This window comes from Ptychodera flava, chromosome 2 (genome assembly GCF_041260155.1).
Source record: "Ptychodera flava strain L36383 chromosome 2, AS_Pfla_20210202, whole genome shotgun sequence".
Classification (NCBI taxonomy): Eukaryota; Metazoa; Hemichordata; class Enteropneusta; family Ptychoderidae; genus Ptychodera; species Ptychodera flava.
Window position 1 is genome coordinate 49670131 of NC_091929.1, and position 18164 is coordinate 49688294.

Genomic DNA, 18164 nt, shown 5'->3' on the forward strand with positions numbered 1-18164 from the left:
CTAATTTGGGATAATTGGATGGTGAAGTAATGTCGGTTTAATTTGCAAATTTAAGCTCATCTGCTTTTCTTTTTACTTGTAATGTTTTTAAGAGTAACTTGTTATATTTCAACACTCAACTATAGAGCACAAAACACGCTTTAGAAAATTTGCAAAATATGAAGACCCAGTTATCGCAAAATAGTTCCAATTGCTTTTATTTATTCTTGTTGTTCAGCTATATGGGAATTAGACAGGAAAATGTTCCAGTTTTCGTATCCTTAATAAACAAAAAATCAATTGCAAAACAAATTCAGATATTTATCCCCAAAACTTTAGCATTATTCGTTATTAGTACACAATATTTTGAATATTATAAACTAGTCAAAACGTTTACGATTTAATTGAAAATATTCAATAAGAATATTTTGAATACACGTTTGGAGTTCATGATTCTATTCTACATGCAAATACCTATCATTTGATATATCACTTGATAGTTGAAAAGTAAGTTTAGAGTACTTTACAATTGATTTTTGTAATTTTATATTGTATTCATGAAAATTAGGTACCCGTTTGCATTATGCAAATTAAATCATTACAGCCCTATTTGTCAGCTGCATATCGTCTTTTTTCATGAGGCAAAGATAATAGGCTTTCAAATAACGTTTGATGTGGTTGTGTGATGCGGTTCTATGTGTTAAAATTATTATAATATCGTTATTAAAAAGGGGAAAGTATATTGTTCTACATTAGTACGAAAAAATTTTAGTAAAATCATTTTAATATCTCTTTGGATATCCATTTTGTATTCTCCGTGCAAATACCTTTCATTTGATATATCACTCGATAGTTTAAAGTATGTTTATAGTAGTTAATAAATTTCTAATTTTATATCGCATTTATGCAAATAGGGTACCCATGTAAATTATGCAAATTAAGGGCCACGTCCGTACCTGACAGCTCCACATTGTGATTTTCTTGAAGTAGAGATAGTAAGCTTTTAAATAACGTATGATGATGCTGTAAGATTTGGCTTTTTGTATTAAATTTTTTTAAATATTGTTATTGAAAAGGGGAAAATATCTTTTTAATATAAATATGACAATATTTCAGTAAAATGAATTTAAATATATTTTTGGATGTCATTTTAGTATTCTACATGCAAATACCTTTCATTTGATATATCACTCGATAGTTTAAAAGTATTTTTCGAGTAGTGAATAATAAATATCTAATATTAATCGCATTTATGCAAATTGGGTACCCGTGGGACTTATGCAAATTAGGGGTACGGCCGTACTTGACAACTAAATGTTGTCTATTTTCTTAAAGTAGAGATAGTAAGCTTTCAAATGATGTATAATGTGGCTTATGATGTGGCTGAATGTGTTCAAATATTTAAGATATTGTTATTCAAAAGGGTTCAATATTTTTTTCAGTATTAATATGAAAATATTTCAGTAAAACCATTTTAAATATCTTTTTGGATATCAATTTTGTATTCTACATGCAAATACCTTTCATTTGATATATCACTCAATAGTTTAAAAGTATGTTTAGAGTAGTTAACAATGAATTTCCTAATTTTTTATCACATTTATGCAAATTGGGTACCCATGTGAATTATGCAAATTAGGGGGTTATGGCCCTACTTGGCAGCTCCACATCGTCAATTTTCTTGAAGTAGAGATAATAAGCTTTCAAATGATGTATGATGTGGCCGTATGTAAGGTGGGTACATTAAGTGTGAAAAATGGGTGTGTCTGCCGCTCGCCTATATACTTGATGTCACGATCAAACAACGAAAAATAACGGCGTAAGAATCTTTATTGGTCTGAAGGTGAAGATATGAAACATCTAATTACATTTATTATGGCATCATTTTGACATGAGATTCATGACGTGGACTGTTACTGTCTAACTGAAACGCAGTCACTCTTAAGGTTTCGGAGTGATAAACATAAATCCGTTGTTCTTCAAAAACTGTGTTGTACTTTTTTTCAGATAAACATAGACTGATATGAAGAGTGCAAGTACAGCTATAATATTCAAGGGCTAGAAGCTGTAATTTCGAATGATTTTTGTTTTTAATGTCAACCATAGTTTCTTGTTTTACCTCTCTATCTGTAAATCATGTTGAGATGTCAGCTTAACCTCAGTGCATATGTGGAAACTGCGTTATTATTGTTGACAAGTGAATTCTAGTCTGGACTAGAATTCAAATGTGAACGATTTCTAGCTGATGTTGATACACTAGAAAACTTGCGAGGTTAAAACAAGTCGTTCAAGCGAAGCCATTACTCTGCACACTGGACGGTACTACCATTCCCCTGACATGATAACTTAGCAATTATCGGGTAAAAACCTTACCTACCTGTAAGCCGTATAATGCTTTCCTTGTGAACTTCTGAATCGTTTTCAAATCGAAGGAATGATGAAATTATCGATGACAGCCTTAAATACTGAAACTTACGTCTGCATGTGTTCTAAATACGAACTGCAATCAACGCCTTCAATTTCGATAATGGTCTCAAAGCATGTTTCGTACAAAAGCCGCCGCCAACGGCAATCGAATTGTACTAACTGTTCCCACAAAAATGTGATATGATCTACGTACGCATGTTCTGATTGTTACAACAGCCATGTCCTGGAGTAAATATATACTGAAGAGGTCACAAATGTGTCTGCCATTCTTAACGATTTCTTTTCGGTTCTCAGTGAGGCTATTTTTTCATTCCAGTCGCGCTACGAGTGGAAAATCGTATATTGTGTGACTGCTGCGTGGTTTTTTGAGAAAGTAGGACAGCTCATCAAAAATCGCGTGGGATAAAGTATTGTGTAAGATACACCTAATCGTGCCTTGAAATACTGTTTCTTTCTTAAAAGGACATGTACAACCAACCATCTCTGATATCATGACTTATTAAGGTGATTTCCAACAGAAAAAGAGAACAAATACTTCAGGAAACACGGAATCATAAAATATTCCACTCTCTGCACTTCCGGTGATTCACCGTCACTGATCCGGATTTATTCAAAGACATATAATTTTACCTGAAAGCTTATTTTGGATCTATAGTATTCTCTGTGTTCATAGTATTTCTGTATTCTGTCTATATTTTAACATAATTTTAGTGATATCGAGCCCTTTGAAGTTAGATGCCAATTCTTTTAATTTTTAGTTTAAAAGAATATAGTCGCAGTTATTTGGTTTTGTTATTAAATGCTGTGAAGTTTCCTCAATGTAAACCGACTGCCGTGTAGGTTGAGATTTTGGTAACATGAAACTTGACAGCAAAGTGTGCAAAGGGTATTGGCCATTCAGCACACGATTGATGTAAGGATATGCAAATATATTGTGTCCCTTTCATATGACAGTGAAATACGCTTGCCAATGATAGTAATGTTATACCAAATAATCGAGTTTCTGATATTGAAAAGCTATAGTACAAAACCAGTAGACACGAGACAACCTTCCGGTGGGTCCTGTCCGATCTGCTGTAGGTAAAAACAGTCAGCATCACAATATCTGGTATTTGTCGTTAAAGGATCGTCAGAGGAGGACAAGACAGCTTCTGGCGAGGACTCTCAATCAGTGTGTTACTGAGCCTGAAATAGTCACATAATGGAATGTTAAAGAACTTTGCAGTACTTTTGTCTTGGTGTCAAGCCGGTCAAAATCCATTTTCGTAAAAAAGAATAAGAAAAGCTATGCAGTTGAAGCTTTTATGCGGTATGATAGATAGACGTTAAGTTAAAAAGTAAATTTTATGGCGACATTGTTTCATTTTACATTATTTTTAAATTTCTACTGTACTAAGCATATTTGATGTTATTTACTTATCTCTCCGGGTCGGTATATTACCTCAACCTCACTTCTCACAAACAATATTGTCGATCGAAGCTCATCCGAATCGATTTCTCTAACACCTTATAATCGGAGCGACATTATTATGTTCGTAACAATCTTATTTCATGGTAGTCGTGTGAAAGCGATGTAAGGATGCAGAAAGTACAAAATGTTTGAGATTAGAAAAAAAATATGTCACGATAAACCCTCGATTTCTATCTTTAGATTAAACCCTTAATCTGTCAGTAATCTGTCTGCTTCCGTATAAAAAATTCACCGAGGATCAAGTTCTTATCCGACAGGTTCATCCTATCCAACAGATGATGCAAGTTCTCTTAAATTCTCGTTTCTGCCCGAGGCCGAGAAATGAGACATATTCTTTTTGAATCAGACACGTTGGCACCTTGTCAAAGGAAGTATGCATTTTTCATCGGTTCTCCAAATGTATGCATGCAGAGCTTTGTGCTACCAAGTAACCTCGAGGCTTTGTGTATCAATAATCCATGGAGTTGAAGATCAAAAGATGCCACGTGTCTTTGAGAGCGCAGTACATCTTTGGTATATCGGCTTCTGTGAAGGGACTATTTGATCACAAGTTTGTCAGATTTCCGTGCGTAAATTCGAGTTGTTCAAGCTTTCGGTTCACGTCGTGTAATATCCCTGTTTTGGGAATCAAACACAACTGTGGACATCGGATTATCAGTTCATTTCGACAAGCACATCAAATAAAATACAGCTGTAACTTTTGCCATTTGTTGTTCGTCGTTATCATCTCACAATCCTATCTACAGATCCTTGAAATCTTAAAAATTACGCGTTGTGTAATCTCAGACATGTCAAAACCAATATCCTGTGTTCATAGGAATTGAAAAGGAATCATTTTGCATATTGAAAAGCTTTCCTTGGAACGGTAGAATGATTCGTGCCCCTTGTTCAAAGCTGCTGACGATATAAGCTTAGGGTAACACGATTTTAACTGATTTGGGATTATTGGATCTTCATGTTTTTCAAATTTCTCAAAAATCTTAGGTGCCCTATAGCTGAATGACTTAATATTACAAAGTACTCATAAAATAAGTGTGTAAGGTAAAAAGAAAAGCAGGTGAGATTACATTTGCAGATTTTTAAGACACTACTTCATTATCCAATTATCCCAAATTAGTTCCCATCGTGTTGGCTAAAGCACAGGCTCACATCCGTCTACATAATGAAAGAGAATATGTAAAAGATAGAATTTTTGTCAGTGATTCCAAAAGATATTGACAGATATAGGAATCGTTGTTTTTCAGTCTTCCGGCACAAGTTTCGCAAACAAATCTACAATTATAGAAATGAATAGACGCGTTTTTCAGTGTATTTGCTGCCAGTGACCTTTACAAAAGAGGTTCAAGTTACAAAAGATGAGAGAATTTTGTCACGACTTCCAAAAGGAAATTGCATTACTTGGCACGCAACACTGACATTACTGTTGGGCGCTGTGAATCAAAGCTATTTTCATCGCTGTTTACAGCGAGTAAGGGGGATTGACCTATCGCTGAGTGTAAACGTACTGATAAGTTGCCCATTATTTACCAGTGAATGTTCGCTGATCGCCAGGTAACATAATTCTTAGTCAAAGTGGCTTCTGGTAATTTTAGTCTATTTTATGTTATTTCAATGTCGGGAAGTTCTGAAACCTGTGGTAATCAATGTGTTTTCGAGAGATCTGTGTTTTCATCGAAACTTGATATTTCGATGGTATAATGAGTACCGTTATGTTCTTCAAATGCCACGAAAATTGACACTCATTATTTTGCACGTGGACAAAACGATTAAATGTATCAAGGAAACTGTTATTTAGAGTCTGTGAGGGGGCGGGTTGGAGGCGACTTAAAACTTGTGCACGGAAGGGGTTGGGGGGTTTATTCAGATTTCTTGCGTTGGAGGGATGGGTGTTTGTTACTCAAATTTTCAGGACTTCTTGACGAAATAATGCAGGCTCCCCTACGTAGAAAACTATCCCACTTTTTACAAAATATGTTCAAATACTCTGCCTGTCTACTTTCGTCTGCACAGTCCGATGTTTGCTGCACTTTCAATTCTCTAAAGGTCACCAGAAGTTAGGTGTTTTAATTTGGAGGTATACAAAAGGCGTGTAAGTTTAAACATAGACAGTACTGTGTTATGGTTTAAACTAATCTTCATCTATTAAAATAGGCAATACACAAGAATGATATTGACGATGGGATATACCAATGTATGCTACACTTGATATCCCTGTTACTCAATAGAACTTCAAGTTCCACGGTAGTTCCATAAAGTCGCTCTGACAACCAGATGTCAGCTTAAGGCTGACGCCATACACTCCCTTTAATATCCAAACTACCCATAAAACGTCATGTTTCATTTACAGGGAATACAGAGCGTTTCGAGGACCACAAGGTGGTAAGACATGGGGCTGTCCGATCACGGAATATGGAGGCATTGGTAACCTTACGTTCCTAGGATGTACTAAAGTCCGAGACTTGGATGTCAGCCGAAGCCATCGCCATTATAAAAGTGGATTCTACAAGTAGTAAGCGAACTCCTTCCTTCCAATCTCTGTATGTGACTGTAATATTTAACAATGTGCGATGAGTGAAGTGCTGTTTGGACTGTTATTCTGGAATAGGCTTCCACTTTCCATCAGAAATATATCACACTGAACAGAGTTCAAGCATACCCTCAAATCTTTCATTTTCAATAGACCTACCTTGATTTCTTTCTGTTCGTTTTGCCTTCTTGACCTGTTTTCGCTGTATTCATGGCTCAGTTATTGTCCTTAGTGAGCCAGATTTACATTAGTTTCACATTTTCTAGCTCCCCGTCAACAACAATGTCGTAAAGACGATGGAATTTTACAAGGAATGTGAAAAATAAATAAATAAATAAATAAATAAATAAATAAATAAATAAATAAATAAATAAATAATAAATGAATGAATGGATAAAATGAATAAACAAATAAATAAACATTCATTGCCAATGTCAAATAAGACGGTGTTTTTTCATAGAGACTTCTTCGTAAAGTTACACATAACGTCTTTGAAAATAGATTACGTCTTTTTGTATTTCGACAGCGAGACAGATCTTCAGCCCTATAGAGTGACGTCACTAAAACTGAGTGAATGTCGATTAAACGACCAAATGTAAGTATCAAAGAAAGTAAACGTTGCTTTAAGACGTGTCTATATAGCACAGGAGCTTGCCTTTGACTGCCATTAGATCTAGCTCCATCTGTTGGTCTCTGTCTGTCCGCCCTCCTGTTTGGCTGTCTGACTCAGTGTCTGTCTGTTTTCGTCCGCCCAACTCTTGCGTTTCAACTAGACTTCTTGATTAAAAATACAGAAGAGGGCAAAATCTGTCGGAGCATTGGAATAAGTTCAATGATTAGATTAGAGGATGAAGCATGTCAAGTCATCACCTCTTCGTTTTGTTACGAGGGTTCATAAACTTTTTTAACCCGTTATCAGGGGGAGGTTAATAGATACGTCCATTTTTGGGTTATTTTTTCATAAACATGGCGCCTGTTTACCACCTCTCCATTTACTTTCAGTCTACCTCCGCCTCTCCACACCGACCTGACAGGGTAAGTGATCACATTTCTTCTGTTACATCGCTTTGATCAATAATTGATATCGATTTGTATCTGAACGATTCGTCAAAAGTGAACACATTTTACAACGCGTCGAGAAATGTCAACAACAAAGTCACGCGTCATATTTTGTGTGACACTATCATTCTTTTAATGTAACGCCACTGAATGTCCGAAAACATGATCGATTTTCACAACTAGTCGAACACAGAAATTAACACTCCTTGTGCAAATCAAACGCAATTTTGAAACCTATGTAACACTCGGCAATATTGATCAAAAGGAATATTCTAATCACACGACATGTACGCTTAACCTCACAATGTGTCGATATGGTTGGCATGTCTAAGTAACATGTACTGCTGCAGTCGTAAATCTAAACCAATGACCGTGAAAAATAATTTGGAAATTTCGATATTATTTGAAATTTGTGATCTCACCGTTCTGATTCGTATTCATGTTTTTGAATTTGAAGTCATGTGAGGATAAACAATATGTGGCCCCAGCACCATCGTTACAAGACACACGTGTCCAAGTTCGAGATGTTTCCACGAATCGATCCCGAAAGAACAGAGTTTGATGGTGAGTATAGCCTTTCAAACACAGACCATACCCTAACGTGACGTCACAGTCACGTGTGCTGTCACAAACCTCGTAATGAAATATGGACAATGTCATACGTTTTGGATTAGCATTCTATACATCGTGAAGCATAGGCTCCTATATTTTTTATTCTTCTCAGTTGAAGCGTAACTGCCAAAATGACTTGTCTAGTGCATTCGTTCATAGCAAAGGCCACCCGTCATATTATTTATTTTCATCTTTTCTCTTACAGCCCCTGTGATACCGCAAAGTAGAACCAAACAGGTAATGCTTGTTTGCTGTTGCTTCACTATTTATTATTGAGATCAGACCAGTGTACTAACAATAAATAGTATGTATGTATGTATGTATGTATGTATGTATGTATGTATGTATGTATGTATGTATGTTACATACGATGATGCTTAGGCATATTACACATATACACTAGAGATGCATATAATTTATATCTCTATTTCGATAGGAGCTAAGTGAAGCTACCAACATAGCCATTGAAAGGATGACGCAGACAAGATATAGAAATTCACTCTACGACCAGACCTTCGTTGACTTCACCAAAGAAGCTCCAGCGGAAAGGAATTCTGTTCTTACAGACAGTAATAATCTCTCATCAACGGTGGAATCTGAATCCGGAACGGAATGCGAAGATGGAGCAGGTAACAAAGATGACGAGGAGCAGAAATCCGAAGATGATGATAAAAGTGAAAGGGATGAAAGCGAGGAGACAGTCTCCATGGAAACAAAAGTTCCGGAATCCTTCCAGACGAAAAAATTGGAAGGCGAAGGTTGCCAAGCGACAGCGTGTCCTCTGCATGGACGACAACATCCAATCAAATCAGAGAAACCTATTAATGTCAACACACGTACAGATATCGCCACAGTGATCAGCGATACCATTGTCAAAATGGATAGTATGGCAAAATCGAAATTGGCGGGATTGGCGCCATGTTGGCCCCCGAGTGCAAGCTACACAATCGGAAAAGATTCTCAACTCGTAGAACGCAATACCGTAGACATGTATCCAGCAGCTTATACTAGTTCTTTGAAACCCAAGAACTGTACCTGTCAGACATATGTAGCAAATAGTCTGAAAAAATCAGAGTCCACGACAGCACTGGTACAGCATAAACCTGACATCAAAATAGAGTTACCGCCTGTCTTAAAGAATAAACGTCCAGTGGCGCCCTTTATGCTTCTGCCGTGTGTTGGAGATGGCGCTGTTCAAAAGGTCGAATGGATAAAGTTACCGCCCGAGCCGTTGTCTTCGTGTTTGCAGCCGACGGGAAGCAGAGTACCAGACAGAATTGGTCTGCGTTTTAGAACTGAAGCACATCAAAGGTATGTAGACACCAGATGGTTCTCAGTGGAACACATTGACTAGAAATGGATCTCATCACTTTAGATGAACACTATGTTATGCCCTCTATTCTGCATTATTCTGGTCCCCCACCCCCATCCCCCAATGTTTTATTCGGCGGTCAATCAGGGTGGTAAATTCGTAATTCATAAATCATACATGTGTATAGATTAAAGCCCCAATAGCTGCAAATTGTATGCATTGTTTTCATAATTTTATTTTTAAACCAAAGTTGGTTCTTGTAAATGTGCTAACTGAAGGACATGTATAGAAGTATTGCTGCTCGCTGATTTAAACGCCGATTTGAACGCCGATTTGAACGCTGATTTGGACGCTGATTTGAACGCTGATTTGAACGCTGATTTGAACCATGCCTACACTTTTGAACAGGTTAAATAATAAACGGCTGTCGCACTCATAAAATGGCGCCCCCACGGACAAAAACCGCAGTATTTCATGCACATACACATCGTGACCATAAAAGACACAAACATGATGCCATTTACTGAATGCGCAACACACTATGGCCAAAGTTTTGTTGTTGTAATCTTTATTTTCTCTGTCACATGATTAGTTTTTGAAAATGGTGGAAAATCGCAAATGGTGTTCAAACGTTTGAATTTACATGCCACTTTCGACACTTATGACAGTGTTATACACTTTATCAGTCTTAATTGGTGTTATTCAAAGAAAACTTGGAAAACGGGGGATATTTTGAGATTGGTTTAGCACACATTCGCAGCTATTGAGGCTTTAAAGAATTAGGATATTACAACGGATGTTACTTTATTGACATTGCTGCATGCGCACATCATAAGCTGATACAACGCGCACGATTGAGATCTGTGCTCCGCGCTAGAAATCTGGAATTCACTATGTACCGCCATTTCCCTACAATGATGTTAGAAACCACCAGTAGTCGAAAACGTAGTGATTCGATCCTTTTTTTTCCAGATACCATTTAACACACCCGGAACCTGTACCAGATCTTCGTGCTTTGAAAACCACGCACAAGAAATATTTCTTTTACGGTTATCACGCATCTGTATTCAGAGGATAAAATGTGCTAATAAATCGTGTCATTTTAAAGAATGAATTTCGTATTCAGGTTTGATTATTTTTATCGGGTGGTTAATGGCGTTACCATTTGCAAGTCAGATGTCATTATTTTGCTCTAATTCACTCATGGTGCCATTTACAACGTGGAAACCAAACCACCGTTCAGATGTTTTTGTGAACTAAGTTTTGTCCTAGGCCTATTAGCAGTGTACATCGAACAGACTAGCTCAGCAATTTACTGTGTTCTGGGAGTTAATTGTGTCGTCGGATTTGTGCTCAGGGAAGAGGAAGGGCATTTGGGGTCAAACGCGATGATGTCCGTTTGTCATGCGCTTGTTTAAATTATCACAAATATACTGGGTGTGTTCTCATCTATATATAACACATTCACATGTGTATGGTCATATTTTTGAAACATTCGCCTCATTTGCATAAAACAACACGCACACAAAAACATATGAGTCACCTGCTTCAAAATTTGAAGTAAGACCAGGCACTAGTGTACCTATTTAACTACTCTTCCCTACGGAATTAGTTTTACCTTGATTTCTGTTGTGATCCCATGAATCCGATGATACGGCAACACTCCAATCGGTAGATTTTCTGGTATTTCTTGGTAAAAGTCAACGTTGAATTTCAGCTGATTTCCCAACGTTCACTGGTGCGGCAAAGCGCGCGTGAGAGTTCTTGTGCTTTTATAAGTTTCAAATCTTCCTTCAAGTCTTGTTCTATGCAGACATTATCAAACCAGGTAATCTTCAATTTGGAAACATACCGTTCGACGTCACTGTCAAATTTTCCTTCCGAAAAGTCAGAAAAGTACACCATGTCCATCCTTCACGAGAACTTCGACGCAAATGAAATAGAGTTTCATCCACATGTACAAGTGCTAGTGATTAATACAACCAGGTGTGAACGTTTTAATTGACCAATCCCAACAAACAGCATTGCTTAAATGCAGATATTTCGTCTTATCAAACCACCACTGATTCATATGTAAATTTGTATCGATCGTCATTTACCGTGTTGCATCAGTAAATTAAATTTGTATATCTCAGCAAGACCGATATAATAATGAAATTGATAATATTCGTTGTATAAGTCAGTAATAACACTACAGCCTCGTGACGTATCACCAAACGTGTGAGGCGTCCACTATAACCCGTGGTATTTCCTCTAAAAAGCCTCTCTTCTATCTTCTGTTCCGCAATTGAACTGTTTTTGTACACGGTACTCACGCTGTACACGTACAAGATAAAAGGCGTGCCGCTGTCACATGATACTTTGCTCACCATACTCGCATAATAAAAGAGCGCGTTGTATCACAGTGCAGTGATTTTGTGCCAAGACAATTCTCTGATTTTCATTTTCCAATGATTGTGTATCCACGGAATGGAAAACGTTTTATCGTAATGCTTCTTCAAAGTGTTAGCATTATGTTCTGAAATCGACCTGAGGCTTGTCGATAGGAAGTGGTTCGAAGTAACACATAGCCCTACATTGTTGAAAGCAATATCACAGACATTTGTTATTTGATCTTTGCAGGCATTAAAAAGAAATACACATTTCCGTGTTTGAAATACTAGCCTCCTCGGGTGATATTATGACGTAGGCGTTTCTATGAGGAGGAAGTCATCTGAATCTATAGTGTTACAGATAGTCAGCCCAACTAATTACAATTGAAATCGGGTGTTAGGGCAATGCCTCGCTGGCAGGACAACAGGGGACCATTCTTCAGGCTGCACGAGACTTTGCGAGATCTCGCGAAGTTGAAAGTGGTATTTCCAGAGCTCAGGAAATTTTCCAAATGCACACGCTGTACACGTTTATTTGTATTTTAAGGCGTGTGGTCCATATACAAAGGTTTTTCAAAAATAAAAATACTACATACTTGCACAAAGATCAAAGTAAATAGAGAAAATGTTAAATGATCAAAATCCGAACAAGATACTACTACATACAGGACACTAATGGGAATATTACTGACAGTTACACAATTTCAGATGACGCAAAAACCGATTGCCTCAGTTTACAGGCCTTGTAGAAATAATTACAAAGCTCAAAGACTTCTCTAGACACATTTTACCTCATAATTTAAGGAATTTTGTTCTTTCCTTGCATCATCTGGCAGATACTCTTTCTGAATCCTCAAATCATCGCAAGGAAGATATATTAATAAGAAGTGGTATTTATCTTCGGCACTTTTACGATATTGTCTCACGACACAAGACAAACGGATTATGCTTCGCATATCAGAACAGCACAAAATTTCGTTATTGTATCTACATATGCTACATATTCGTTCAAACCTTGGTTTATATTTATTTAATGTGGTTGGGAAGTCTGCTGAACCCATATAATGAAAGTAGAATCGTCTGTTCAGAGTGTTACAGTCACAAATTCTTTACTTCTTTCTCTAAGTGTGTACGGTTTCAGACTCCGAACACCAAGTAAGTGATGTGAGACACAAAGGATTTAATTAATGTATGTACTATCATTTTCAATAGTGTGATAAAAGTAGTAAAAGGAGCCATAAAATTTGGAAAATCAAATTTATTTTCATTAAAATCGTTTTAAATTTCTATGTTCAAGATTTGATTTCAAAGGTTACACTGTACATTTTACAGAATAGTTCTGCATTGGCTACTAGAAATCTTTCAGGATATACCTTATTATCAAATGTTGCTACAAATATTGGTTATATGTGTGTTTATTTCAAGCAATATAGGCCATCGACCCTTTATACATTTTTACCAATACAGGCAAATAGTAAGGTCAAGGGATTCACTTTAGAACTGAGGAGAAATACAATTAGGAGACAAATAAGTTGTAAAATTAAGTACAGGCCAACTCATTCAGAAAAGGTGAAACGCATGAAACAAAATACGTGCACAGTTTCTAATGACGTTTGGCTTTCAACTACCCATAAGATCTATACAATAATACTGTGAGAAAGGTTGCTGTATATAAACATTGAGAATATACTGGGTTCTAAGATCTTCATAAAATGGACAAACCAAGAGAAAATAAACGTCATCTCTGACAGATCAAGACATGTTTTAAAAGTTGTCTCTTGCTTTTACAGAATTCATATTCTATAGACTTTGCCCATAGACATTAAATTCTTCTCATTGGAATGTATATGCATGTATGTATGAATTAATTGGCGTTGTATTGACATCTGTAATACCAGCCAATAGTTGATACCTACCGAGCAAAGCTTAAGTAAATTTGTGCAACTTCAGACTCGCTTAAAGCTCTGCTGAATATCTTAACTTCATCGATGTAACCGTAGAAATATTCGCCATTCATTCCAGCTCCTGACTTGCCTATCGTTAAGGGATTGTCACGTGGTATCATGTCACCATGGCAGCACGACGCTGCCCCATCCTGCTCTACGTTGTCAAGGTAGAACTTGAGATGTGATCCGTCGTAGACCATAGCAACGTGATGCCATTGGTTTTGAGAAGCGGTCAAATGAACATAGTCCCATGTTCTAGCGCTATCTGACGTAACTACACCTCCACCAAGCATCTGGCCTGAATTTTCTCTCCCCATTCTAATTTCCCAACTGCCATGGCTGTGGTAACCATTGGATACGATACCCTGGTAGCTTCCCCATCCACCAGTGCGTTTAAACCAGACGCTGACTGTGAACTGACTACCCCATCGATAGCCACCCAGCAGAGCCACATCAACCTTGCCATTACCAGCGAAGAAGGCAGAATTACCAGAGATGCCGTCAGCACCACTGATGGTTACGCCACCAACGGCCGCTCCTGGTCTTCCATGGCAACTTTCGTCGTTGTAGGAATCGTCGAAAGGAAAATACGCAATCAAGGACGGATCAGCACATTCGTTTGGATTCTGCGCATCAAAGATCACTCTGACGTCATCGGGCGATAGTACTTTATTGAAGATGACAACCTCGTCAACCAATCCATAAAAATATTCATTGGACTTCCCAACACCTGCCTGACCAATAGTAAGAGGTGTATCCTTAATTAACATATCTCCATGACAACAGGTTTGGTCACCAGCTTGTTTCTTGTTGTCAAGGTAATAGTTGAGCGTTTCACCATCGTACGTCATGACGACATGATGCCAAGTATTCTGTTGGGCCAGAAGATTAACATAATTCCACGTTTGAGGACTGTTAGCAGTATTAACACCACCACCCAACATCTGACCAGACATTTCTCTGCCCATGCGTATTTCCCAACTTCCGGTTGAGTGGTAACCATTGGACACGATGCCTTGATAGTTGGACCATTCACCTGTTCTCTTAAACCAAAGACTGACGGAAAAGCTTGATCCCCAGTTGAAATTACGTAAACTATCGACATTAATTTTCTGGTTGCCATTGAAACTTGCAGCTTGTCCGGATACTTCGCCAGAGACGTATGTTACACCACCGATTGCATTTCCATGGTGATCGTTGCCCGATATGTCTTTGACATTGCCCTCGAAATTGTAGTGAGCAATCACGTGGTCAGCAAGTATTTGATCTGTGGATAAAAGAGAAAAACCAAACTTACAAACACTCTGATGTACACACATGTACATACATGTAACGAAAATGTCTCAAAACGATCAAGACGATCAAATTTTCAAAGATATTCGTCATTCAGAAGCTACCGATGCCGTCAAAGAGTTTTAACCTATAAACGAACCTATTTCTGACAAATGCGATTGGCTGGATAAAGGTTAAAGGTCAATTGCAGTTCGTGACTAACAATGAGATTTGTGGTTACATAATCTGTCTGCAAATGATCCTCGATCAATGCCGTTCCAGCTTCTTTCACCATGGTACTCTACCTATCTGTCATTATAAGGCCTTTGTATAACATTTGTTCTGCAGCTGATCATACTGAATTGTTTTCTCAGAGATTTTATAGCAAAAAAAAAAAACAAAACAAAACAAAACAAACTGTGTTATTTGCACTTTTTGTAAAATTCGTACCATGGACAACGTTGACGCGAGGAAAGTTTCATTTACCAGGCGACCAACTGATGAACAAACTAAAGAGTGACTAAAACACGAGTCTGGAGAAAAAAAGATGCTTCTTTCCTCAAGACCTAAAGACAAAATGACAAGGGTTTGCAAAGCGTGCAGACATGTTTTCATATGCGACGTTGGATTGTGTTTATGATTTCGGCAGAAGTGCCATTTTATCTGCTTCATAGTCGCAGTACGCGACTTCGCCTGGTGTATGACCCGGATGTACGACTCGGATGAAATTCTTGGTACGTTTGCTCTCGAGACACCGGCTTGAAACACAGATAAGGGCTATACGGTATCTGGAGCGCCAAACGATCGAAAGCGACAGATTTTAAGACTGTATTTCCGATTGCTGTCTTTTTCCTTATTGTCCGACGAGTACAAGTACAAAGTTTCTTCGCCTAATCATGATAAAAACACCCTACAGCGTGTCCTTGAACTCCTTGCCAGAGGAAACCTCTTGCGAACACAGCTTTGCTGGGTGTACATTTGCATCTACAATACAAAATTAAAGTATTCTAAACTTTTTGAGTTTACGTCTCCAACAAACACGCAGTATGGCGGAAGGATGTCCCTCGCGGAACCATGATGGCAAGGGACGCGAGACAACAGTCATATAGAACTTTCTAAAACATATTTTAGCATGTACATAAATACACACAAGTAGTTAGGTAGATGGATAGATAGATGGATAGATAGATAGATAGATAGATAGATAGATAGATAGATAGATAGATAGATAGACAGACAGACAGACATAGGTACATACATACATGCATACATACATACATACATACATACTAATACTAACTTACCTAATGGAGTCAGAGGATCGTCGACATTTGGATTACAAGGACATTCTCTTCTGATCGCTTGAAGTTCTTCTTCCAAAGCAGCAATTCGCTTTTCATGATCCGACAATATTTGTCGTAGTGGCGGACAGCGACCGTCGTCCAATGATTCCGTTAACGTGTAGCTGCACAGCCTCCCTTCAGTTTCTAAAACATTCTGTGTCCGTACTGAAGTGGACAGAGCCAAGACTAGCCAAACCGATAAAGCACGACAGATTTTCATGACTCAGTCTGTCTATACGAAGACTTGGACACAAATGTCAGACCTTGCTGCGTTCTCCAGACAGTAGTTGGTACGATCGGGCGGATGTCCTTTAAAGTACTTTTCTTGACTGTTCCATTGATAAATGAAGGGGTGAACACTTGTCTTGTAGGTCACTGCAACGCACGTCTCATTGACAGCTGAGATACTTGCAAAAGTCATCCATTAATAAAAAACTTGATTCTTTAGTTTTTTTAGCGGTTAACTGTAACAGTTGTTGTTGAACGTCCGAGTAAGCAGATTATCTGTGTCACCAAAAATCTTGTCACCTCTCCCAGATTTCTACTAAAGTTCCTTTTCATGTTTGATGTTTGTGGATGCCTGAATTGCTCAGTGACCATCGACAGAGTCACGTGACACATCTTTCTAATTCCTTGCAACTTTCAGGAACCTTTCTTGTCAACCCGGACGTAGTGAACGCCTGGGCTTTGATATCATATTTCATAATCTGTGCATAGAGTGACCCAATTCGTCAAGGTCATCCAACGTATAATCTAGCGTATAACTAAGTTAAATTAATTCAACCTGAAATCTATGTGGCATTTGTGCAAACATCGCTCCGTTCAGTGATTTCATCTTAATGTCATTGAGTACAGCCATAATGTTTGATCCAAGAGGCTTTTACATTTGCGTTCTCCAGACATGAGTGAGACATGTAGTACATTTCAAAAATCGTTTTCTATACCAGTTCGGGCAAGTAGACTGCATTGACACAGGTGTAAATTAAAAGCTGCTCGTGTGTATTCATAGAACGTTCAGTTGACCAGGAAGGACAATTTACCAATGACAGCTCCAGGCACCTTTAGAAAGCCCCTACCCTAATGTATAAGACTCTGTGAAATGCAAATTTCGGTCGATAGTTTCAAATCGAATAAGACCCCATACCCCGGCTCTGTTAGTTTGAATCTGCAGTTATTAAATGTCTTGACCTTTGCCCCTACATTTTACGGTAGGCTTGGACTTTTATTTGTCAACTGAGAGCTCTATTGGTATTCTGGCTCTATCCAATACTAAACCTAACTGACCTCAACTAAACTATTGGAGGGTTTTCTAATTTCTCTTCTTCAGCAATGTATTTACCATAAAATATCCTATGGCCTGTATGGTAACGTGTTTGGAGAGTTGCCAAAACCGGGTTGACATAACACCGGTTCTGTATAACACAACATCCTGTCTTCTAAGTAATGTTATCCCTCTGCTGTAGTCTACATGTAATTGTTTATCAATAATGGTACCTTGGAGGGGGAGGGGACTTGAGGGTTTCCTGTCTTCTGAAAAATGTTTTGCTTCAGTCAAGTTTATCACAAGCGGAAGCCACGTTTGTCCTCTCTTGACAGAAAAATACAGGATTTGTCCTGTAGCTTTCTAAGACTACGTCACGACGACCCGAGTCTTTGGCAACGATCTGCGATGTACTCGTCAATAAAAACAAACAGCATAGTGGCTAGTATCGAAATATATTTTAAAAATTTGAGTCCTTGTGTTTTAATTATGTTGGCATTGTGGAGGTTCATATTTGTATATCTACAGCCAGCCGCGTGAACTTTCGACGTACGAGAGTACATTCATGCCGTAGACAAAGAGT

General features: G+C 37.9%; 2 protein-coding genes and 1 long non-coding RNA gene across 3 annotated transcripts in view; 2 read left to right on the forward strand and 1 right to left on the reverse strand.

Moving 5' to 3' along the window:
• Positions 1 to 6999, forward strand: part of LOC139123077 (uncharacterized) — a 51494-nt gene extending 44495 nt beyond the window's left edge. The window contains exons 2-3 of the long non-coding RNA XR_011549576.1: positions 6225 to 6386; positions 6931 to 6999. This is a non-coding gene — a long non-coding RNA (uncharacterized lncRNA). The remainder of the gene's footprint in view (positions 1 to 6224; positions 6387 to 6930) is intronic.
• A 927-nt stretch (positions 7000 to 7926) lies between these two features.
• Positions 7927 to 10465, forward strand: LOC139150832 (uncharacterized). Its single transcript, XM_070723244.1, has 4 exons — positions 7927 to 8027; positions 8281 to 8312; positions 8512 to 9386; positions 10360 to 10465. The coding sequence occupies exons 1-4, from the start codon at positions 7940 to 7942 to the stop codon at positions 10463 to 10465; spliced, it is 1101 nt and encodes a 366-aa protein (XP_070579345.1). The 5' UTR covers positions 7927 to 7939.
• Positions 10466 to 13002: 2537 nt separating this feature from the next.
• Positions 13003 to 16929, reverse strand: LOC139123002 (uncharacterized). The gene is made up of 2 exons (XM_070688944.1): positions 16282 to 16929; positions 13003 to 14972 (listed from the first exon to the last, which is right to left on the reverse strand). Exons 1-2 carry the CDS (start codon positions 16538 to 16540, stop codon positions 13672 to 13674), a joined length of 1560 nt encoding a protein of 519 aa, XP_070545045.1. The 5' UTR covers positions 16541 to 16929; the 3' UTR covers positions 13003 to 13671.
• Between the last annotated feature and the right edge of the window lie 1235 nt (positions 16930 to 18164).

What these genes read in the sequence shown, in the direction of transcription:
- LOC139150832 (XM_070723244.1), top strand. Translation starts at nt 7,940, where the DNA reads ATGTGGCCCCAGCACCATCGTTACAAGACACACGTGTCCAAGTTCGAG. An exon ending in CGAAAGAACAGAGTTTGATG is followed by an intron (nt 8,028 to 8,280) that starts GTGAGTATAGCC and finishes TTTCTCTTACAG; the next exon opens with CCCCTGTGATACCGCAAAGT. An exon ending in AGAACTGAAGCACATCAAAG is followed by an intron (nt 9,387 to 10,359) that starts GTATGTAGACAC and finishes TTTTTTTTCCAG; the next exon opens with ATACCATTTAACACACCCGG.
- LOC139123002 (XM_070688944.1), bottom strand. Translation starts at nt 16,540, where the DNA reads ATGAAAATCTGTCGTGCTTTATCGGTTTGGCTAGTCTTGGCTCTGTCC. An exon ending in CGATCCTCTGACTCCATTAG is followed by an intron (nt 14,973 to 16,281) that starts GTAAGTTAGTAT and finishes TTTTATCCACAG; the next exon opens with ATCAAATACTTGCTGACCAC.